The sequence below is a fragment of the Netta rufina genome, assembly GCF_964035555.1.
Source record: "Netta rufina genome assembly, chromosome: 6".
In the NCBI taxonomy this organism is placed as follows: Eukaryota; Metazoa; Chordata; class Aves; order Anseriformes; family Anatidae; genus Netta; species Netta rufina.
Window position 1 is genome coordinate 30,352,980 of NC_140129.1, and position 24,730 is coordinate 30,377,709.

Consider the following 24,730-nt stretch of genomic DNA (forward strand, 5'->3'; position numbering starts at 1 on the left):
AAATCACGCACAACAAATACTACCTCGATGTAGAAGCCAAAACTTTCAAATACAAGTTTCACCAGAAACATGTAGTAAAGCAGAGACTCAGAAGTAGCTATGTGTAAATTATGCCTTGATTTTAGTAGAAATCATCAGTGGAATAAACGAATCCTACCAAATCAGTAAGACTATTGCCCTCCGTGCTTTAGGTGAAGTTCCCCGGCCATTCTGCACAGTCAGTGGGACTCTTTGATTATCACAGCCAAATATTTGACCTTAAAAATATACGAAAAGCGCTGAGGGCATTAGTGTCTCATTAAGGATAATAGGAGTTGAAAGCTTTTAGAACTTGTCAGGATTAGTTCCAAAATTTGTACATCACAGTAGCAGCACAGATGTGCCAACAAGCAGGGCTTACTGAGGAGTGCAATTAATATGAAACGAACTGTTTCCCTCCTGCAAACCCCAGGTAGTTCGCTGGCTCTGCAAATCCATTTCCCAGCCTGGTTAAACAGAGACTATTAAAACACGGGGTGTATTGATAAAGACAATAGTAGTAGTAGATTTTCTTTTTTTCCTTTTTTTTTTAAAGTTTTATTTATTTATTTATTTTTGTTTGTTTGTTTTTGTTTTGTTGGAGACGTGACCCAAACATTTTGGTGATATTTCTGTCTGGAGAGTTTAGCTTTTCTGGCACAGAAAATTTGTTCCTGGAGCACAGCCTACTATGGACACAAAGTCATTAGCTGCTGGGTTATTACAAAGTTAATGATGAAAGACAGAAACTGTTAAGTAGAATATTGAAATGTGCATTTTTTATTTTTTTTTTCAGTGATGCTGGAAAGAGTCTGACATTGCTAGTAGATGAAAAGGAAAACAAATAACCTCAGCTATGGAGAGAAAAAGACAGCTCCAGAAAAGGGAGTTTGGGAAAAGACTTTCTCTGGACAGCAGTCTTGTGGTAAGAATTAATATTTACTGAATTTATTGAATATATCTTGTGTCATAAAGATACAGTTGTTAAGAAGCAATACTCATAATGATGTACATTTTGAAGATGTTTATCTATTCATCACAGTATCACAACCTTTCCTCATTTTTAAGATTCTTTAGAACAAAAGTGGTGGAGGAATTTTAAAGTACCCTAAATAGAAACATGTCATCATATAGAAGAACCTCACTGAATTCACTGCATTCTAGGAAAGAATCCAGACAAGTTACCAAACTTGTAATTAAAATCTTACCTCTGTAAGCCTCTGTTTCTTTATACTGAGTGTATGAGAGCTGTAGGTAGGTCATCTCATCAGAAATGCTTGTTGAGGATACCAGGAAAAAATTGTTCACCATAGTGAATGTATAAACTACTCTAATATCAACTGAAAGCGAAATATAAATGCCATATGCTATAAAGTGATTGTTTTTGCTGTATGTAGGATGTGAATTTATTGGTGTTATATTCTAGATGTATATTTAGGTAATGTTTTCAAATGATGATTGAGATTAACAAGGAGTTTTTATAGCTCTACTATGGATACAGGACTGGAAAATGCTCAAAGATGTTGAACAGTTGTGTGAGAGGATAAACATACCAAAGTCGAGTACTTAGCGTGCTAGTGGAACTATTAATGGAACAAACACTGAAACAAGCAAAGCTAAGAGCTCTGAGGAAGCCCATGCCATCTCTTTGACTTCCATAGACAGCGTCTTCTGCAGAAGAAGTGTGTCCTTAGCTTTTGTTAACAGAGCTGCCTCTTTTTTCAAGTGTTCATACTGCTGGGCTGATGCTTGGAAGTGCTGGGAGCTGGGAGGTTTGGCACTGGGAGCAGCAAGAGTTGCGTTTGGTTTCTGGGGGTCAGCAATATGGAAACTGGGTAGAGAACGCTAACAGAAATGCCAGCAGTTGTGAATTTTGCACAAAGATGATGCTTAGTATGGCAAATCAGCACTGTTTTTGCTGGGGTGATAGGCTAGATTCAGCCTTTCCTTCATGTATTAAGACAGGAATTATCTTTTCCCTGAGGTGACAGCATGGTCTGCTGTCTGGATGGGAACAAGGAACTAGGTATTTCTGGCTTCCAAACCCATCTAGTGCTAATTTGGGCTTATTTACAGCCAGGTTAGTGCTCTGTGCTTAATTCTTACCCTTTCGCATCAGTAAGGGGGGAGTAGAGAAAGACATTTATTGTTGTCGTTGGGAATACTGTGGGTGTAACACCATGAAAAGTGCTTTGTGTAGTAATTAATGCTGTCTGCATATTAAAATGCTCCTTGTGGAGGAAAAAAAATGAACCTGTGACTCCAAGAAAAGGTGATGTTTCCTCCCTACTCTTTGGCAAGTGGTAAGTAGGGTGGGAGACTGCTCACAGATTAAAACGAGCATTCAGGCGCTGGCTTGAGGTCAATGCATTTATGCCAGCCCGTGCCAGATTTGTCTTCGACTAACCCATGTCGTGATAAGGTGTTGAAGAAAATGTGTGAGGGAAAGATGAAAGAGGTGTTATTTTGTGGTATGTTTTGAACATATAAACCTATCATACCATCAGGCCAACACACATTTTTTTACAATGGCTTCTTCTGCCCATGACAGCTAAAGGTTATGCTTGCCTCCATAGTTTGTCACTGCAAACTTGCACTTTCAGTACTTGTATATTACAGGTCAGTGTCCATTGAAAGTTTGTATTGAATAGAGTACATATAACTAGATTAAAGAGTGTCATCCATAAATTTAATTAGAAACACGTGACCACTGTTCATAGTTAACTGCCAGCTATTACTTCTTAACAAACTGACAGAGACATTTTGAGATTTGCGTGCCTTCAGCAGCATGTTAGTAATTTGCACTGCATGTCCCATCCCATGGAATTCAACCAGGCAAAACGAAGCACTCCTCTCATTTTCCCCAATTTCCTGTTCTATCCTACCTTTGTCTCTAACTTCTTAATTGTTGCCTTCATATCATATGTCTGTCTTTGTTACTCCTGTTGCCAAATTCCATCCAAGTGCTATGTTTTACTCCTGCTCCTGCCCCCTCAAGTCTTCGCATCTCTTTCTTCCTGTGTCTTTTCCCAAAGGTGTTGTGTTTAACCTCTCAAGTATTCAGGGCTGGACACTTTACTTGAAATCTTGGCTCGGATTTCCTTGTAAACTATGGCTTGCCCTTGTTTGGTGGAGTCTTCCAGCATTCTCATATCTTTGAAAGAATTCTGATTTCTGCGTGTTTAAATGAAACACATTTCTGCTTTTGTATTCTGGACCATGAGTTACAAATAGGCATTTCTGATAACATTCCCCACCCTGCTTGGCTCTGCTGCTTTTCCCATCTGTATCAGACTGTACTCTTCTTCTAGAATGTTTTTGCCATGATATAATCTACAAGAATTGTTCAGAGATACTTAAAGCCGAAAAATTCCCTCTGCCTCCCTTATCTCTTAGATTCTGAGTATATGGGCTATGATGCTATTTGAAAGAAGTGGGAGGAGAGGAAAGAGATGTTTCTAAACAATAGAGATGGCCTCAACCTGCTTAGAATATGTATCTGGGCCTTCGAAATATGAATATGAATTTCATCAGAGTGTTCTGTATTCAGGGCTATCCCATCAAACAGCAAGTGTCAGGCTTCAAATGATGTGGATCAGTTTCAGAAACCAGATCCTTCAAATGACATGCCAGTGAGAAATTTTGTAGACATTAAAACACTCTTCCTTACAACACAGGCATAGTAACTGCTTTTTGATCACCTCAGATAAAGGAGAAGAGTTCACAGTTGTTCCGTGTACTACTGTTCCTGTTTCCAGCTTGTGTCTGGGGGAAATAAGCTTTAAAATGAGTGCAGATAAACCTTTTAAAAAGCAAAAAATATAAATGCACACATATGCTCATAGTATGAGCGTCATAGGACATATTCTTTCAGTGATTGGTTACGGGCCCAATGGGTATTTTCATTAATGCTTCGCAGGAAGCAAGTAGTTTGAAGCCGTGTGTTTTAACAAGATTCAGAATCCTACCTTTGATCTGACTTTTCATGTCATCCAGCAGAGGAATCAATTCAACGACCGTTCAGGTCAAAGGGGAGACTTTCTGTTCGCTCCAATGGAATTAGATTCCTATGAGCATTTAGTCATAATATCACACCTATTACTCCTGAAATCCCTACTATAGCTAATGACTGTTATCGCTCTGTAGGATTCCAGTATTGGAGAACCTTTATACACAAAGATGCTCATTTACATTCACAGACAAAGAAGTCTGCAGTATGATGTTTTATAGCTCTATGTTTAGATGAAGCAATAACAAATTTTAACTTTTTAACAATTCATACAGGTAATCCTATAAGATCAGTTATAGAAAATTATATATTTGCAATTTATCTTCATATTCTGCCTGACATTTTAAAATGGAAACACACCATACAAGAAGGATATACTTTTTACAGTTTTAAAATAACTTTATAATAACTTCTTGTTTTCATCTGTTGTAAAAGTGATGCTACTACGTTTTAGTTTTAGAAATTGTCTTATGCAAATTGCTTATAAACAGAACACCACAAATTAGGAGGACTAAAGAAGATCTTTGATTCTTTTTGAGTTCCACGTAATGGAACTCTGTCCCATAATGTATTATGGCATTAGTAAATAATATATTTTACCCTACGTGAAGCAGTTATAAGATGATAAGATAGATAACAATCAAAGAAAAAGGTGGAAGCTTATGCTCTTCTGGATTGCTGTGTATAGAAATTGAGGCCAAAGCCTTTACAATGATTGCTGAAGTACATCCAATTGGAATTAAAATAAGTCACAAAAATTGTTATGGTGGTAAAATATATTTATTTGCAACATATTGCTTAGCTGTCACCTACCACAGTGTCAGACTGGTTTTATTTAGAATGGAAATATAACTAGTAAAAGAGAAACAGATCTTTCTGAAGAGCATTGTACCTTATCATGCGGCTTAAATCCCTAAATTCTTTCGGTTTTGTTAAAAAGAACAGCTTTACAAAGTTAAGTAGTGTGAATATTTCATGATTGTAAAATTTTTCATAAATAATTTTTTCATGTTAAATCTTTCATTTCAGCTTATACAGTTGAACACCCCTAATGAATGAAACTAGGTAAAAACAAGATGCAAAAGGATATGCATTGTTTTTTCACTTTAGACTAAAGTACATAAAGAAAACAGATATGGGAACACAGAAAAGTACATTTAATGCTATTTTAAATTTTGATTTTAATAAAATCACAGCACATAGTTCCTTTGTACTGGTATAATGAAGACACTTTTTGGGTGACAATGCTTCTTTGGTAATATTTGCAATTTATTACTTGGTATGTAAGGGTGAAGCAGCTTAGACAGGGAATGCTATTAAAGAAGCTAATGAAAGGGTTGATTGTACATCACATTTCCCTTACAGAATTTCTTCAACAAAAATAAATAATAAAGGCAAAAAAATTACCAACAAACAGATCCAAAGCCAAGCTTTCAACAACTTGTGTGGGAGGAGGAGAGTGTTACAGCGTATCGCTGCCACCAGGGCCACATTGGCTACTCTGTTCACTGGGGCACTCTTTGAAAAAAATAAAAGCCCTATCCTTTGCCTGATCCAAACTGTCCAGTTGTCTCCAAGACCCTTTTGATCAGGAAAAAGTCGATGTTTCAAGCTGTGCTCTTTATTTGTGTGGATAATTCCCAGCCTGACTGCACACGTGGTTGGCCCTTACAACTGTGGTGGCATTTTGCCGGGGAGATTTGAGAACAGAATATCTTTTAGAAGCAGCCAGCATTTATCAAAGTAAAAGTTTTTGTTTTATTTAAAATGAGGGTTTTACTTCTGAAAGCAAGCTGCAGGAAAGTGCCTCTCTGGTGGCTCATGAACTGTGCCCTGCTTCTTTCATTCTGGTCACACGCTCCCGTGGGTCTCTGTAGCATTAGCTTTAATGACAGCACTTGGTTGTAATAAGGGTAGCAGTGTAATGTAACGAATCGTACATGGGGATGGGAGTAGTACCTACATCCAGCCTGCCCACAGTTGCATTAGCATCATGCACAAGATCCCTTAGTTGTATTGGAGACCTTTGCTGAGAAGTGTGCATGTTATCTGTGAGCAATGCCTGGGGCCGGGTGCCACCAATTTGGGGTGTAAATCCCAAATCCGTCATCACCAACAAATCGCTAACCCAGTTTGCTAATCAATAAACTGGAGATTATATATATATTTTTTTACCTTGTAAGTATTCTGAGAGTGGTCTGTTATTACCATGTGTCTGCAGCTTGCTTCAGTTTCTTCAGATGAAAGGTGCCACAGAGAGAACAAAGTTATACCAAAGCTGTGAAGAATGCTGCACCATTCTTCATGTGTAGGAATTAAATCCGCTGAAGAGAATAGCCCTGACCTTTTTACTAGTTGACTGTGACACTCCCAATTTGTCTAGCGTTACTATGTAGCATAACATATTCCAGCATTTTGAAATGAAAGGTGTCACTAAAAATATTTACTGGTCAGATGCTCGCTAATGTTTTAACATTTGCACCCTGATTACATTTTTTTCCACCTAAAACTGCTGTCAAATTCCATATGAATCTGCAAATACTTTCAGTGCTCTCAAAACTTGGATTTTTTTGTATGTGTGAATTAAAGTTTTATTCAGTTCTGCTTGCATTCAGCATCAGAAGAAAAGGATCAACCAAGGGCAGTCAGGCACTGCAAAAGCGTGGTGCAGCACTGGAAAAACCATGCAGAATGTGAGCCTCAAGCATGCAGTTTTCACTACGTGTTGGAGAAGCAAGTTAAACATCCATAACATTCAGTGCATACAGCAAGAGCATATGTCAAAGAGAACAGTTTAATGAAGTCAGCAAGAGTGTTGTTTGGGGGTAGAAGGCAGAAGAGAACAGCAATGAAGTCCGTGAAGTGGTACTAACTTAATAGATTAATGTTTGCACATTCATAGGGAAAACCTTAAAATTTAGAACTGACATAAGGACTCAGTAAACTGAATTACCAAGGCAATATTGGGAAAGTCTTTTCCTTATGGCGACGTTAGTGATGCCTGCACTGTTCTGCGAATCTGCCAGTAAGGACATCACTCCGCAGACTGGGCAAATGCAGCCTTAAAGGCATAAACTAAAGTGCTATTAGCTGTCTATATAATATACAGCCCTGTAATTTGCTTGAAACATCATATAAAAAGAAAATCCTAGGGTCTATAGAATGTGTAAAGACAGAAGAAGAGAGTAGGAACAGATTGTTGTGCTTAATGGCACTGGGCATGCACCAGGATTTTGCAAAAACTGAGCTGTCTAAATGTATTGCCAGTAGCATATATTTATCTGCATTTGCATTTTTAATTAATTTTAATCAGAAAAAGAATTCTGGAATGTCAGGGACTAGAAAACACAAACAAAAAGAACCATCTGAATGGAGCAGTTCACAGCAGCAGCTGGCAAGAAAGGAGAAACCACTGGTGGGGCAGAAATGCCTTTACTGACAGCAGCGTACCACTAGCACTGCTGTGAGAAACGCTGTGGTCTGCATGGGTAATTTAAGGGCATCATTTACGAGCACGGCAGTGTGTCCAAGGTACTAGAAGAAAATCTACATCAGCTTGGATTAAGACAGCATAAAGTGACCAGTATCACCAAGTGAGATGGAAGGTGGTGTAGCAGTCGTGGAGATGTCAGTTTGGGATTTCATTGAGGAAGAGGTTCAAAACCCAAGTGTGCAAAGCAGTGGGTGTCCCAGTGGCAGGCAGTTACAGTAAGTGCCTGTCTTGGAGTCTGGAGCAGCCTAATGAGGTAAGTCAGAAAATACGGGGGCTGCAAGTTCATAGGGACTCAGCGCACTTGGAATTTTCTGAGGAAAAAGAAGCGTCAGGCCTAATGGGAAGAAACAGCTCTGTTGTCTGCCAGCACCCCAGGAAGAGCTGGAATCCCTGCTTGGAGTGAAACAGGTAGTGACCTCTTACTTCAGTTAAAACTAACTTGCACCAACAGAAACCAGCGAGCCTTTTCAGGAGCTGGAGATGTGGATAAACAGTGAGCAGTCCTTGCATAGCAAGCCAGATAGGATGTTTCCTGAAGAGAGAGAAAAAGTAAAAGCCTCATATATTGCATTCAAACCAAGGAAATAGTGCATGGAGCATGTTGTTCCTGAACAACAGCTGGAACAATATTCCTGCTGGAAGATGCCTCAGTGGTTTATTGATCAAAAGCACTGACATCAACACAGCCAGAAGTGCACTTGGAGAAGGGAATTATTTACCATTTGTTGCTGCACATCAGAAGTTGCATCAATACATATATATGGCGACACGGTGACAGCTGAAACAGAACACAAATCCCAAGAGAGCGTGCTTTGACAAACTGCTGGCTTGTGCTTTCTCCTGTCTTTGGCACATAAACTTCAAGCGACAAACATGAGACTCGAAGGTTACAATGAAAGCTTGAAGAGAAATTTCTGTAGCTGATCTGCCCTTGTTCATTGTCACAGAACTCGATGCAAAAGTAGAGGAAAACTGAGAAAGAAGTATGGAGAAGAGGTGATTTAACTAGTTCCTGCAAATTAGCTGACAGATGGGCTGAGAAAAACAGAGGGCAATGAAATTCTGTGGCCTTTAAGAGAAGCAGGAGAAATCAGCCTGTGTTACGACAGGGTCTGTGCAAATTCCCTGTCAGACTTTCAACGTGAAAACATTAAATCCTAGATAACTTTTAAAAAACCTTTTAAAGAAATTCATTTGATTGCAAAGGAGGAGCTGAAGAGTAAAATAAAGGAGAAGACAAGACAAATGTCTGCATGGATTTTGAGGGGAGGGAGGAAGGGAGCTCACAGCAATGCTTAGAAGAAAACGGTCGTGGATTCACCTCAGCGTGGGAGAGACACTGTGTGTGTGCCTTGAGCTGACTTCTGCAGGATTTCTCAGCATCCTTCAGCCAAGGACGTGTTCAGGTTTGGATTAAGGGCCAAGATTTGGAGGCTCTGGGGCGATTTGCAGCCTGCAGCTCAGGTGTTTGGGCCCTGGGGGTTGCTGCCACCCGGCCCCCAGCTCAGCTGCCCCTCAGGGCGAGGAGGGAAGAGCCCGTGTGGTGTGGGCCTGTCCCGGCCGTGCTGCTGGGCCTCTCTCTCCTTGCCCCCTGCCCCTTCTCCATAAATTACAGCGTGTCTGTGGCAGATGCGGGCCCAGCCACAGAACAGGAAAGGTCGCGGGGCATAAAGGTTGCGTATCGTTGGGCTGGCTGCAGATAAGCTGTTACCAAGGGAAATGGATACACCGGGGGCCCTTATCTGGGTCTATTAAGCTACCAAATCCAGCAGTGTAATTGGAGGCTTTGCCTGCCCAGATGTTGAGAGCAGAAGGCTGTCTGTAACAAGAGATCTGAGGAGATTGAGGTTAACTAAATAGGGATTTTATTGACAAACCTTTAAAAATGCTTCTTGCCTTCAGCAATTAAACATAACACCCTGAGCAGGACAGGTCTCCTCTGTCTCTCACAGTTGCCTGATTTATCTTCAATACAATCCCGGGGAGAAGAGAGCGAGGAATTACGTCCTGTGTTGTTTTATGGTGTTGATATAATTCCCTGCCCTGTGAGACTGAGTACAAGCAGCGAATCTACCTCCTGCGGGCTCAGTCATGGCCTGGCATCCTCTCAAATGTCCTATTTTCAATATTGTTACATCCCTGAGAGGATCTGCATTTCTCTCATGGAGTTGTGTCCATGCAACCGTAAAAAGGGCAAAAGGGATAGAAATCCTTGGTCCAGGTAGATTTATTTTACAAATACTACGGTTAATGAAAAAAAGGTTTCCTTGGTGTTCTCAAGTTTTGTGTATTTTGTCCAGCTACTCGCAGTGATTGTGGGATAGCCTTGAATCAAAACTATCATTTTGAACTGTCTGCATTTCCAGCCTATGTGGGAAATTCTGAGATTTTGATACTTGGTTTGGTCCCAGCTGGAATATCCTGGGTTTTGTTCTAAAAGATATATATATATTCGCTTGTCTTTCTGGCTCATTTGATTCTCTAGCTATAATGTTAGTTAGTTTCAAATTGAAAATACTCTGCTTTATATTGTGAACAGAGCTACATAGAACTGTGCAGTATGACTCGGATATGGCTTTTGCTCAGCACCCCTGGAGGCAGGGACATTCAGGAACATTCAGGTGCTCTGAAACCAGACATTTTGCTTTTCTAGGTACTCTGTGAGTGCTCCTCGAGCTCTAATTGCTGTGATTGGCTTTGCTGCTGGTTTCTAGTTACTTCTGCTCTTGTGTCTTGGAGCTTACCTCTCTGCTTTTTGTTTTTAGGGCCTCATTTGACCCAGATAGGAAGTGATCTAGGATCATCGTAAAGCTTTTAGAGTGACTCTGGGTATCAACATCTGGCATTATGAGGAGGTGACAGTGTAAATCCAAAGAGTTTGTGTGATGTCAATGCGTATTTTTTTCTAGTGTACAAAGCAGACCCAAGTAATTTGGGCTGGGAAACACTTTCTCAGTTCATTTCTAGAAAACGTATTTCTGTAATTATGCCTCAGAGGTTTTCATTATAGTGAAAATCTCTGCTAGGTCCAAGGGGAAAAATTACCTCCACTGTTTCCAGACACCCAATATGTTTTCCCTTTGCTTGAATTTATGAGTTTTGGCAAAGATAACTCACAATGTGATTGTGTTTCAGGGTAGTGGTTTCTCTCACTGAATCCAAAACCAAAGTATGACTGCTCAGAAAGCTCCTATGCATCTTTGGTGATGTATGCATGTGGTACATGGCCCTCCAAAATCCCACCAGTCTGTTTTTGCCTCCTGCATATTATTCACTGGTGTAATGGAACAGTTTTTTTGAAGTAGGAATTACTTCTTGTTTGCCTTTAAAGCATGAATTGCAGTCCTAATGAAAAAAAAAAAAAAAAAAGCAAGATCTGACTCTTAATGAAAATACTTTTGTTTCCATTAATTTGTAAGAAGGTTCAAATATACCCATTTATTAAAGATCTTTACTGGAAAACGAGCCTTAATCAAGAGACTCCACTAGGTGCAATGCAAAATTCCTCTGAGAGTTACGCATCGAACCTGGACAGCATTTGAAATTGGAAATTAGAAGCTGGAAAGTAGAAAGTAGAAATTAGAAATAATTAGAATGGGTATTTCCATCCTGGGAAATTTGATTAATTATTTTGATATTTGTCTTTTCAGCTAGAACTGTTTTTTGTTTTTGTTTTTGTTTTTTTACTTAGAAATTTTTAATATGTCTCCTCTTAAAATGAATTTTGAAGTGTTTTTACTTTCTTCCCAGTCTAGCTGCAATGCCTTCAGAGAGTTGCCATTTCCCCACCTTGTGTTCCCTGCTGCACAGCCACCCCATGGCACACACGCAGCCACAGGTTACGCAGCTGTCATCTGCTGAGGTGCTCTGTCTGGAGGGAAACCAACCCCAAACCTTATGACTCATTTTAAGAAAGGGTTTGTGTAGATGTGTGTGGGTTAATTCATGCAGATTGCCCCCAGAAATTAAACATTTTCTGTTATCTTAAAGGAAATCTGATTTTTAAGAATGATGTTGGCATTTTCTTTCAAAAATTCTGCTTTTTCTTGTAGAAACGGTAGTCTCCCGGAGAGTATTCAGATAGAAAAAACCTGACCAGCTTTACTAAAGATATACAAGATGATGCTTTTAGCTTCAGCCAGTCTATATATTGCATTATTCCACAAAGCAGAAACCTCAGTGGCACTGATTAGACAGATATCTCAGACAGAAAAATGCGTACTCCATAAGGTGACAGAATCTGACGTTGCAGGTGTCTGCTTCTTTATTTCACTTGTGTGGCTTTTACATTGTTTAAACTCCAGGAACGTCAGTGGACTTGTTCCTGATGTACATGTGTCTAAATTAGCCAATAACCAAGCTAGCATCCTGTATTTGTTCTGTAACTATTTTGACTCAAACGCTTCCAGTTCTCAACTCATACCTCGTATCTGTTTCTCCTGCTGTTACCGAGGATTGGATTGGACTTTTCTTTCATTTTTTGTCTTTGTAAATTGGGTTGTCTTGTGATACTGAATCACACGGGCTGTCACTGGCTAAGCAGCAGGTTCCTCCTAACCCCCTTCCGTGTGTGGTTCTGTTTGATGGGATTGTTATTTACTTTCCAACCACCTTATAATCTTGGTTTCATCTGCGACTTCAAGCTCTCCTTTGAGTACCACATCAACTACATTGTCAGGGCTTTTTTTTCTTTTCCTTTTTTTTTTTTTTTTTTTTTTTTTATCAGTGTAGGGATTCAGCAAAGCTTGGGTCTTGCTGTCTCAGCAGGATACAGAGGGTTTGATTTATGTCTGGATAACGGCACAAGCTGAATTATTGCAGTAGCTGCCTCACAGCCTCCCAGATTGGCTGCTACACGGTATTGGTAAGTTCGTGCAAAATTCAGCAGCTAAAGGACACATGATTAAACATGCCGAGGTATCGGCACACCAGGCCTATGCAAGGCATGGAATTATTTCTGAATGGAGCTTTGTTTAAACTTTGGTTAAACTTTGGGGCATTCAACTTTGGGTACCCAGATTGCAGAAATGTTGGAAATCTGAAACACAGATCCCATCAAGTGGGACACTGGAAACTTTCAGACTCCATAAGTTCCTTTGAAGGTCTGAGCCATTAAACCTCCACCTACCTAGACGTTACATTTACAAAGACACATTTGGCAGGGAAATGCTAGCTGCAGAAGTGCCAACCATGCCAACGTAAAGGTTTGTAATTACACACAGATCAAAGTATTCTTCATGGCCAAAAACTTTCCTAATCCAGATTTGACAATTAAAATAGGGATTCAGCTACTTTAATATCTGTAAAGAATAGTTTATGTGGCACCAATATTATAGCATCTACTCTTTTGAGTACAGAATTACCTTTCTGAAATGAGCAATTATATTATATTAGTTAATTCATTTATACATTAAGATTAATTAAAAAATAAATCCTTTAAGTATTTCAGGACTGTGAGATAATTTTAAACATTTTATGAATAGAGGAATAGCACTAACTCTGAACTTTCAAAAAAAGTCAAAACTAATTAAAAGCTTACAGTAAGTGCAGTTAAAACTTTTTCATACTTCTTTGTATCTGAAAGATCCTTCTTCAGAAGAGAAACATGCAGTGTTCTTCCTTCCAGATGGTAAATGCATTTTCAGTGTTTTTCCACTTGCCTAAAGTGAAAGGCATGGGAAGGCAGCGTGTTGGGATGGGACAGGACTGAAAAGATGCTCGCTGCTGGTCCATATGTGCTCTGCCCTAGCTTCTTGAGGAAGATGGACAAGACAGAAGGTCAGTTACAGCACTCCTAGAGCTGTTAAGGTGTATTGTATATCTTATTGTCTCATCTGTAACAACATCAGCTCTTTGTAAGAAGGACGCTGACTCATCTGCCCCTCATTGGTGATGTGATGCTGCTATCTGGGCCAACTCCATACAGCTGGGCAGGACCAGTTTCAGGTGATGGAAAGGGAAATCCAACACAGGCTGTGGTTTTCTTACCCAGCATGTCCCCAGTGTCACTCACAGATGTGAGCTGCTGTTGAAGGGAGTTATACCAACTGGAGCCTGGATTCAGGGTAGTCTCGGTGCATTTGCAACCCTTGTGCTTTAATAACATGATGCAGCCAGAAAAAGGTGAGGTATTAAAAAAGTAAAATAGGCAAGTACCAAAAAGTAATTTCCTGCTGATAATGTTGGCTCTACTTTAATCCTTTTTGCACTGTATTTTGTTGGCATGGCTGCGTGGCTCTGTGCAGCCGTGCTGTCAACTCAGCTCCCACGTGCAAAGCTCATTTGGCACAGCAGTGGCAGGAGGGGTGGTGCTGGGGCGCCCCATCGGCCGGCACTGACTCAGCATCCGGGTTTCAACGTGCCCATTGCACCCAACTCCGTGATGGGTTTGGAGGTCTCAACCTACCTTACAGAGCTACAATATCATTAATGATTGTAAATGTGCCCGCTCTGTTTGTAGAACTGGCTGCTGGTATTTATTGCAGTGGCAGCCCACAGTCCAAAGGCAGGAGGTGTAATCAGCATCAAGGTTAATGATGCTGTTCCCCGGGCTTTTAGCAAAGTGCGCTCCCCGTGCTTTGCGTGCTCCCAGATGCCTGGGAGAAGGAAATAAGACACCTTCTGAAATGAAAGAACTGCTGCGAATTAAAACTGTGTCGACCCAAATCCTTGGATCCGAATACTTCTTAATAAGTTTAGCTTGGGGCCCGTCTCAAATAAGAGGCAATAAGTAAGCCAATATGTTGTCACCCAGTGGAATTCAAGATTGCTGGAGGTCACAGAGGTATAAGTACTTTGGATGAACTTTTAATAGTATTCAATAATTTTCTGACCTCGGATAATAGTGGTGACCATAATTGCACCTCTTGCTGCAGGGAATAGCGTGGTCTCCTGTAAAGCTGGGAGAGAGTTTCTACTTTTCTGGTTCCTACCTTTCACTAAGGTAGTTCGCTAAACAGGCAGCTGCTTTGATCTGTATTTTGTCATTCCTATAGGATTAAAATATGAACAAATATTCAGGAGCGAGTGTTCAGTGTTTTAATGTGCATGATTTAGAAGTAAATTTAATACTAAAATGATTATTAAGTTGATTTTTCTCATATTAACGTTAAAACCTAACACACGTTTTGGGAGCTGTGTTAATATCTAGAAGTTTGGGGTTAGTGGTTTCCAATTTCAAAACAAGGGTTTGAAATATTGAAATATTTGAAAGTAGAAAAAGTATCAAAATTCATTGAAAGTAAACAAGGGGAAGCCTCCTAACTCTTGTTTACCTTGTTTTGACTGTTTGAGTTTGCAATTTCCATCCTTTTCTTCCTTTAGGACTGGAGACTGATAGGTATTTTTATCATTGCCTGTTATGCTTATTAAAATACAAAGTCGTAAGCACACTAGTTGGGCTTTGAACTTACTCTTATTTTCATTCATATATAATCATATGTAAAATTTTAAGAAAGTATCAGTCCCTACAGGCAAGATAGAGAACACATAAACATATGCAATATATATGTTTAAAATCACTTTTAATGTGCTTTTGGAGCACCAAATGCAATTGTGAGATAAAATATGCAACCTGAACTGCTTCTTGTTTATTTAAAGGGTAAGCTGAATGTTCTGGTGGATTAGACAGGCAGAGGGAGGGGAGGACAGTAAAGTTTAATGCCAACTGGCACACTTTCTGCCCCTCTAATCTATATATTAGAGAAGAACTTTTCTGTCAAGCCCCTTTTCAAAATTAGGCTTGCAGTTTGAAACTCCAGTGTAAAGATTTCGCCCCCATAAGCTTTGGAGTAAATTGAGAAGCCTTTTAAGTAAACCAGCAGACCGAGCCCTTATGTGGTATAAATCGGCATCGATGCTAATCAAACTATTTCAGTTTATACTAACCTGGTATCAGCCGGAATTAAGAGCTTAGCAATCAAGCAAGCATGACTAAAATCAGGTCAAGAGACCAGAAACCTGAAATATTTCCTTTGGCTAAGGCTGCTTAAGGCTCGATGCTGTTTGGTGAAGGGCAGTCTGGTGAAGTTTCTGCAGATTTCTGCTGGTCTGAGTGAAAGCAGGAGCCTGGCCCCGGAGCTTGGTGAGATTGCTTTTACCCTCAGTGGAAATCTCGTCAGCATACTCTTGTCTCTGTTTTTCATGTGCCTCTGTCAGAGAAAGAAGTGCTGATAGCTTAAGCACTTTAAGCCTTTTTCAGTGTTTGAACTGATTGCTTAGGTTGTGTAGCAGCTGTGGAAATCAAGTGTTCACTTTAAGTATCCTTCCTGCCATCGGAGGGATTCAGCCTGGGTTCAGATGTCTTATAACCTGCAGGTATTACAAGTCCTCTCCTGTCAGCTGAGAGCAGGAATATTGGCAACACAGTCCCTGTAACCACTTACGGTGTCTTATCTAAACACCCCTTGCTCAGTCTCCGATGTGTGAGCCGGGAGGATGAGAGTCGCATGAGATGGAAGATAATGTTTGGTTGGATTTCCCTTCCCTTCGGGGAAAGCCTGTAAGAGTGCAGAGCACTGATTGCCCATTTCCAGTTCCCTTAACAATGATAGCAGTGAGAGAGCTTTATTTAAACAAAACTGAAGACATACCCTGTATTTTCTGGGAAGAAAACTTCTCTCATGGAGGACATAGGGCTTTCAAACACCAAAATGTTTGGCAGTCTGTTGGAAATGAATTTCAAGACCAGAAGATGCAGCCACTGGGTCTGTCCAGCCCCTCTGGTGTCCATGCTAACAGATGTGAGGCTTTTATAAAGTCCTGCATGTTCCATGCTCAGCATCGATGGCAGAAACCTGTTCCATGCTCCTCAGAGGAACCATGCCAGGTCTTTTTAGTTCTCAAAATGTATTTCAGTGAGGCTGAAAAGTTCGGAGCTAACGCAAAAGCAATAGGGTTAACTTGGGTGAGCTGTGTTGAATTTCCCACGTGAAGGAACTGGTGTTGTTTTGTTACTCGGTTGGTGTTAAATGCACCCAGGGTGCATGCAAGATGTGTCAGAAGCATGGGTAAGGAAGGCAATTAGCTGTGCAGGGAGGTAAGCAGTGAGCTGCTGCTCATTTCGTGTACTTAGGGAGCAGCGAGGTAATACAATGTGTGCTGTTTCCACCTACAGAGCTTCTCAGATCCACTAATTTCTGTGTGTTTAGTCTGAAGGTTTCCTCAAGAAACAGATCCACTTAGAGGCAGCCAGGATTTTATTCATGGCACCGAGGCAGGGTTTTGCACAGACTCCAACAACAAAGCACGAGGCAACGCCGAATGCACCCAGCACAAACATGCCTCAGTGACTAGAGCTCCCTAAGCTTATTTAGCGCTGTGCGCTGCAAAATATGCTAAACAAAGAACAAATTGCTGCTCTAAGGAGCTCGCAGACATAAGAACCCGGATCCATATGATGCAGTGAATAATCTGTGCCAGATAAGCCTCCTAGCTGAAATGTTCTGAAGAAGTTCTTAATTGGAAGGAGCAGGGGGATGGAAGTGGGAGTTGTGTGTGTATCATTAGCAAGAGAACAAATGTCTCCAGCTTTAACTAATGTTGACTACAATAAATTAAAATAAAAAGGAGCAAACTGACACTTGATTTGAAGCTTGCGATGAGCGTTAATTTGAATTTTTGTGCTGCACCTGGCTTGTTTCATAATCTCGGCATTACTTAATTGGGCTCTTTGTACTTCAATTTCGGTATTTTAAGAAATGTCAGGTTATTACAAGTTCCAGAACAAAATAATGGGGGGAAAAAATCCTTTCAAGTCAGATACTGTTACGATTCCTTATTTTGTGGTTTTGAATGGAGTTTGACTTGCCTTCCCTGAACATCCCCGGCTCAGCCTGGTCTTTGTGCCTCGGCATTTCCTTCAGCTCTTCTCGGCAGCCGGGCTGCTGCTGGGCACCCTGTGCTGCCTTGGGGCCTGGGGCTCTCCCCTGGGGGTGAGGGGATGGGGGAGAGGATTTGCTCATCTGTAACTTGTAAATGCAGGTGATTGTCTGAGGAATTTACATAACACGTTTGTTTACTGAGGCTCATCCTTGATGAGCGGTAAGGAAGGATCCAGAGGAGGGAAAGCATATTTAAATTTGAACCAGGAGCTTTGACATTACGCTGGTTAGTGTAGCATTAAATTAACATGCTCTGTTGATACTTCTCAAGAGCTTATGTAGCAGTGCTGCTTAGGTGCCCATTAAAATCAGTTTTAAGGAATGCTGTAGAAATGATAAGGTAAATTATACTGAATTATAGGACAGGGACGGAGCGTTCAGAGTTTTTCTTTTTCATACTCCAGAGTCAGGTAAGAAATTTCATGTTCTAAACAATTAACTTCTCTCACATGTCTTGAAACCTCTTGTTGGTTTAAAGTTTGTATTCTCTCTTCCCTGACTTAGCTCTCCGACAGGCTGCAGTTCGTCTCCTGCTTTGGGGAGGAGAACACAGTACTTAGGGAGAGACCTTAGGCTGACTCTGAACTCTCTGTTTGGGGAGTTTGCAGGTTGAAATGCTGCCACATGCAGTACCCAGCATTTCTCATCTCAGTTCATTCCCCCCAGCGGAGCTGGTCTTATCTTTTCACCATAACATATATCTGAGTGATGGGTGGTTGTGGGTATAATAAGTCTCATGGCTGCTTTTTCCATAAGTAATCTGAGCAACTTGACTATAAATAATGTCAAAAACATGACCTTTGTCCCTAATCCTGCCATTTTGAAAAAGCATTTTGAGGGATATGTTTAAATGCGACATTTCTATATCCTACAGGAATGTCAAATTTACAGTGCGCTCCCTGCTTCTGTAAACTTTTAAAGTAATAACATTGGCAGCTCAAGCAAGCAGAGTTATTCAGTTCTGTGCCGATCCTGGGATACAATGAAATTATGATGTCAAGAAGATTCAAGCCTTTCTTTAGTCAAGCAAAAATATTGGCAGAAAACAAATAAGATCCAGCTTTTGTTAGTGACCCAAGCATCCTTCTTGGGCGCGGTGATTTGAGTCGAGAATATTGTTTTATCAAATACCATTTGAGCTGTAGAATTCCATATAATGCAATTCAAACTACATTCAATATTTCAGTTTCTTGCAATTTTCTATGATGTCCATTGTAGCAAATATTTCTGAGACAAACAAGCAATAAACCTGTCACTGAATGAACTCCGTTTGTTCAAAAATGTAATGACTGTCCTTGCTACAAAAGCTGTCCCTTCAGCTTCGCGGAAGATGAAAATGCAGAAAGAGAAATTGCAGCCATAGCTCGATTCTGTAAGCACTTGTATTTTAAACCTAATGGCAAAGTGTATGCAACAAGTACAGCACTTTAGAAGATTTTTTTTTACTAATGATAAAATAAATAAGTATATGAGTTGGGTTCAGAATTGGAAAGTTTTTAAAATTAATTGCATGTATATTAATGCGTTATAGGTGGCATAATGAAATGCTAGCTTGGAGCCTTTCAATTCAGAGCACCTACAGTGGAACCCAAACTGGTAAGGTCAATGGAGACTTTTGTCATGCTGTCAGTAGAGGAACCTGTTGTGGACCAAATGAGGACAAAATGGTTACAGTAGAGGAGAGAGGAGACAGAGTGGTGCTTATTTACCCTGCTTCCACTGTTGGTTCATGCGAGGAAACTTCTTGTGCTGCAAATTCTGTCTGTCATCCTGAAACTTTTCAAAACAGAAGTTGAGGGGCAGCCTGGAGGGGGAGCTTTATTTTGGGGTGCAGAGATGGGGTGGGATTGGAGCCTTTAAGCACTGAAGCTGCTTTCCAGCAGATGACAGGTTGCCAGCAGCTGTACCGACCCAAGCAGCCGATTACACGGACTCCTCACCTGGCACGCTCGCTGTGAGTTTAAGTGTGCAGTAGCTTCATCTGATCAATTGACACGTCCTTGCAGCTTCACGTGTGAAAGCAGTCAGGAAAAGAAAACAAAACATCCAGTGTCTGTGTGTGGGCTTTCAGATGGCAAACAAATGGCTAATAAACCACTGACCCAAGGTGGTTTCTGCCAAATGGGCGTCCCCAGGATACATCCAGCACGTCACAGCAGGGGTGGAGGAAGGGCACCGTTCTGAACCTTCCTAAAGTTGCAGAGTTTCCGTATGTATAAAGAAGGAAGTGATGGCAGTGTTTATATATGATGGACTTGTCTTCTTCTGGATGTGCAGTGCAGCTTTGGGACACACAGGGTGTCTGGGCAGTGACCTCTCCTGCTGTTCCTGGAGCAAATGTCCCCATGGAGAAGTGATTCGGAAGAAACTCCTCAGGTGGGAACTGGGGAAGCTCCACAGGACGGGGCTGAAACTGGGGGTACTCCCTGTTGCAATGGGCTACTGGTCACTTACTTAAAAGCTTCTCTACAGCTTGTGCTGAATCTCATCATTTGATGGGTTGGCCATGTTCTGGGCTGCATTGCGTAGCAACTTCTGTCTCTGAATTTGCATGAAGGGAGAAGATCCTGCTGTGATTTTTACTGGGATTTCCCTCCTGTAAATTTAATGCTATTAGCGTGTTCTAGTTTTTCACTCTCGTTCACCATAGTTTTATCCCTGTAAAATAAGGACAAAAGAAATCCCAGAAGCACAGTTTGTACAATGTTTTCCTAGTATTTTCCTGGTATTTGAGATAGAAATGCCTTGCTAAACTTTTCAAAGACTGTTTTCTTCCGTTTTCTTTCCCTTTCTTACTGAGATTTCTGGCCACTACAGACCTGGAAAAAAGCAGTAAGAAAAGGCAGTATGTGGTGCATCCCCAGCCATTTTCTGAACTTTTCCACTCTCCGTGACTGTGAGTAACACAGAGTTTGCTGCAGAGTGGCAACATTTCAGCAAGGTCCGCCGCATGGCTGGCCAGTAGCTTTGGGGTGATGGGTCTGTCCTGGTAGACACAGCTTGGAAAAGTTGTTAAATTAGTTTATAAATGAGGATAAAGGCTTATCTATATTTTCATACTTGGAAGTTTTACATTTGGAGAGTACAGAATTAATGGAGCTTTCACTGCCTGGGAGGAGCACGGAAGGGATGACCTTACCCTCCTGGTAACCTCCTACTGCCTCAGCTGCCTCAAGAGCTCCTGCAGCAGGCAGAATCAAACTCCCCTTATTAATTCCCTCCACCGCCCCAGTTACCGAATGAAATTCAGTGTCCTTCATTACGCAGGAGGTCAGCCTGGGGATAATGATGGCCCTGCTGCCTATGCAATCCAGTACTTCTGCAGTTCGAGAGGGGTAAGGATCAAGAACCAGGTTTAGGTGTCATGCTCTCATTGTTTCACTCCTTGTTATTCAGCTCAGTAATGTTATGAAGCAACTATATCACTGGGTTGGTTCTCAGAGGGAAAAGGGATTTGCAGCAGTTTATTCTTCTGTGTAAGCAAACAGCTGGGGAAGGCACGATCTGGCATAACTAACTTTTCAGTGATGATGGACAAAATGGTGGTGGAAAAGAGAAACCAGTAATCAGTGGCTGCTTCCACTTCATGGCTCCGTTTTCACAGTGGCTAATGCTGTGTCTCAGTTCCTTCACCAGTAACTTGAGGCTAAGAGCTGCTACCTTTCCTCAAGCGCTTTGCAGTCTTGCCTGAGTGCTCTGGAGGACAGGGTGTCGTTACGGTACGTCACTGACTTTATGGGCAGAAGCACTGCCAATAACTTGACACATGGGCAAACTTTCCTCATCCCCCGTGGCAGCAATGCATGAAGAGCCGCTGGAAGCAGCGTGGAAAAGTCGCAAGGAAAGATGTGTGAAGGGAGGCACGAGTAGGTAAGAGAGCAGCCCTGTAAGAAGTGGTTCATCCTCTCCTAATGCAGCAGCCCATTGCCGTGAGCTCCTCTCCTTCCCCTGACTTTGGGGCAGAGGGAAGAGTGGTTGTTGTAACAGAAATGTGCCACCTGTAGAATCCCTTTGACCTTTAGGCTGGAGGAAAATAACATTCAAAATGTTAATTTCAAAACAAGAATTACTGAAGATATTTGAATAGTGATATTTTTTTTCACCAGTAAGAGGGCTGTATCAAAGAACAAAAATGCTTTTGTATTTATTTTGTGTTCAACTGGTTTGTACAAAATCTGTCTCTTCCTGTTCTTTCTCGACTAACACATCAGATAGTGACTTATCTTGTCTGCTTGCATTAATAGCATTGATTTATGATAAATGCTGTAACACAGTGTGACTCATCTGAGTTGTCTCGTGCCTTCAGTGCAGGACTGTCAGCATGAAGCCTTAAAGGATGTGTGCCTTTTGATTCACTACTCTATCAGCACTGTGCTGATCCTCCAGCAATTTTTAGAGCTATTTGTTTTATCTTTGCCACACGTTGGGTATGCTTTTGCTCTTGCTTTTAGATTCCAGTGGAAATCTGAAATTGATCTGTCAAAGACCAAGGCGATCTTGGTCCTCAGTTTAATTTTTAGCTGTGGATTTTCCAAGACAGAGAAGCATTCCGAGTAAGTCCTGGGGAACTGGGCAAGAAATTGTTTTCCAGGACTGTCCCAACCAATGCAGATCACGGGATGGGTCAAAGCTGGGTGCCTTTATCACTTTGTATTGCAGTCAGGAAAAATAAAAGGGATAGTCATTTGTTTTTCCTTAACTTTTCATAGTAACATGCCCGTTTTAAGATTATGACATTTCTTGCTGAAATGTATCAGATCTTTATTTTTTAAACTGATAAATCTTTCATATTGCAGTTTATAATTAAATAAGACAGAGATAAAGAGCCTGGACTGAAATAAGACAGACTACACCAGCACCTGTTTAGTCATGCTTTTTTATGTTTCAGATGAATGCCCAAACCATCTACCTCCTTCATCTACTATGAAAACTGTTGAAAGGTCTCTGTCATTTCCCACTTCAGCATGGAAAAGTTACAAAATGTGCACTTAGACATTTCTTGCCCAGCTCTCTTTGCAATATTTGTATCCACTATGGGACGTCTTAGGTTGTGCCACTGACACATAACATGAAAATTGCTTTTTCCTAGAAGAGCTGGCATAAATATTGTGAATATTGTGAAATTCCTTTAAAGAAGAGCTATAGGACATGAGGGGGGTGGGCACAGAAGCACAGTCTAGGAGCTTATTCTGCCACAGACTTTCTAGCAATTCTTTCCATATAACAGGAATTGTAATACTTAACCCACAAGGATATCTGTGAATCATATTTGAATGAAATTGCAATGTATGAATATTGTGCTAGATTTCTATTAACTATTTTGAAGTTATACATATTTTATCATAAGAAGTATGATAAAAATGGTCCAGATCTCCTGCTTGCCTGTTTTATTTTAATCAGCGTTGACAGCTAGAGCTGGTAGAAGCAATCTGAATTGAAATTAAAAGGCAACGCACCCCCCACCAACTTTTTCTGTAAAATAATTAGTTCATTTTGTTGATGAACTCCATTTGCAAAACGCACAAAGTCTTGTTGAACAAAGATAACAGTATAATGGATATCCACGACACTCATACACCTGAGGCATATGTTGCTTTATAAAATTCGGGGGCTAGGCTGTCCTCTCATTCTGCCTGTCCCCGTCACTTTCTGTGTGCGTACACGCATAATTGTAAGTGACACGTCATTTTTTGGGGGCAGAATTTGGTTCTGAGCTAGGTGCAGTGTGTTTGTGGAACTAATGGCTATGATAGTTCTTCTGAAATGCTCTATTCTGTCTTCTGTTTCTTTCTTTTTTTTTTTTTCCCTCTAGGTAAGCAGAAACATTTAGAGTCAACTGCTGGCAAGTGAGACATGACTGTAGTGATTGTATAAGGTTAGGAAAGCCGAAAACTGAAGTTAAAATTTTTGGATTCTCCTCCACTCAGCAGTCAGTGCATGTACTGTTGACAAAGGAAGAAATTACTCTGCAGAAGAGAAGCATATGTTTTGGTTAAAGGTCTCATATACATAAAAGGCATGCATGAAAGTGTAAAGGACTTAATTTTACTGGAGAAAATAGTCGTTTTGGCACAAAATCTTTGACACTGTCTCATTTGAAGAGAACCCATCCATAAAGTTTATGCGTTAGACTGTTAATGATTAAATATTGAGTGTCTAAGAGCGAAGTGAAAATCAAATGAAGGTGTGGTACGTGGTGCCACCCCACTGATCTCTTCCCGTGTGTGTTACAAGTGTGATTCTCCACACACTGCATAGTGAGGAAAATACACAGCGGTGTCATTGCTGGTATCCTTCATGCACCGTGTGTGACAGTCTGGAGTAAAAGAGGGCTGGGAAATGACAGACGGGAAAGTTCTCTTTTACAGTCTTTGCTCATGTAGGTTTGGTATCCTGAGCCTGTGGGATGTATCTGTGTGGCTGCTGGGTTCCTCACAGCCCTGGGGGTTTCCCACTTTCAGTTGCAATAAGGGAAGGGATACAGAGGGGGGAAATGGAAGCAAACCAAAGGAAATCTTGGTCCCTATGGGACTGGATAGCTTCAGCTATCTAGTGCCCTGTGCTAGTTATAGTCCCTATATAGTGTACACCACCCCCTCTGAGTTTGGGCATCCCACCTTTCATATCTGTGCAGGCTGGAACGGTGAGTCAGGAGCCGCTGGGACTCAGAAAAGCTTTTCTTTTTGAATCAAACTTAAATCCATCTAATTTATTTTCTATCATTTCTTATGACTCCTCCCCACCCCTCTCCCGAAGTTCCTTTGCAAGGTTCCTGACGTGCATCCAGCAATTCAGAACTCCCGCAGGGATCCGGCGTCCATTGCTTAGAAACAGAAGGCCCCGAGTTAGCAGGAGAACGAAGGCTGCCATCCCAGGCTATACGGCTGACAGCCTGATGCCAAGCCAATAGCCTGGGAGTTGAAATCTGGACCAGACATTTTGGGCCAAAAGAAGTCTTATTCATGTGTGTATGCAGTCGGGCGTGCTGTTGCAATGGCACGCTGCCTTTCTCTGTGCTAAGAAGTTGTCCCAGTGACTCCCAGGCTGATGGCTGGAGTCATAATGTTGACCCGTTCCATGAAGGTTGTTCCCCCAAAACCCCCACATCAGCCCTTAAATACTGTTGAAGACTCTGCAGTGGGATGTATGAGAGCTCTGCATGTTCTCTGCAGATAAGAAAACCCCTATCCCATGGAGAGGTACTTTCCTGATGAAAAGGAAAGGAACGGAGCAAGGATGCTGTATGTTAGGGTAAAGCTGTCCCCTGAACCCTCAGCCCTGAGGGCATTTATGCTGTGTGTAAATAAACATGGTGTCAGCACAGCACAC

The 24,730-nt window shown here is 41.2% G+C and overlaps 1 protein-coding gene across 1 annotated transcript in view; it reads left to right on the top strand.

The window, feature by feature from the left end:
* Positions 1-874: 874 nt before the first annotated feature.
* NCKAP5 (NCK associated protein 5) overlaps positions 875-24,730 on the top strand; it is a gene marked incomplete at both ends in the record, with an annotated part of 351,457 nt that continues 327,601 nt past the window's right edge. Inside the window, one exon of the mRNA XM_084289510.1 lies at positions 875-943. Within this exon, the coding sequence (XP_084145636.1) occupies positions 875-943 (69 nt within the window). The remainder of the gene's footprint in view (positions 944-24,730) is intronic.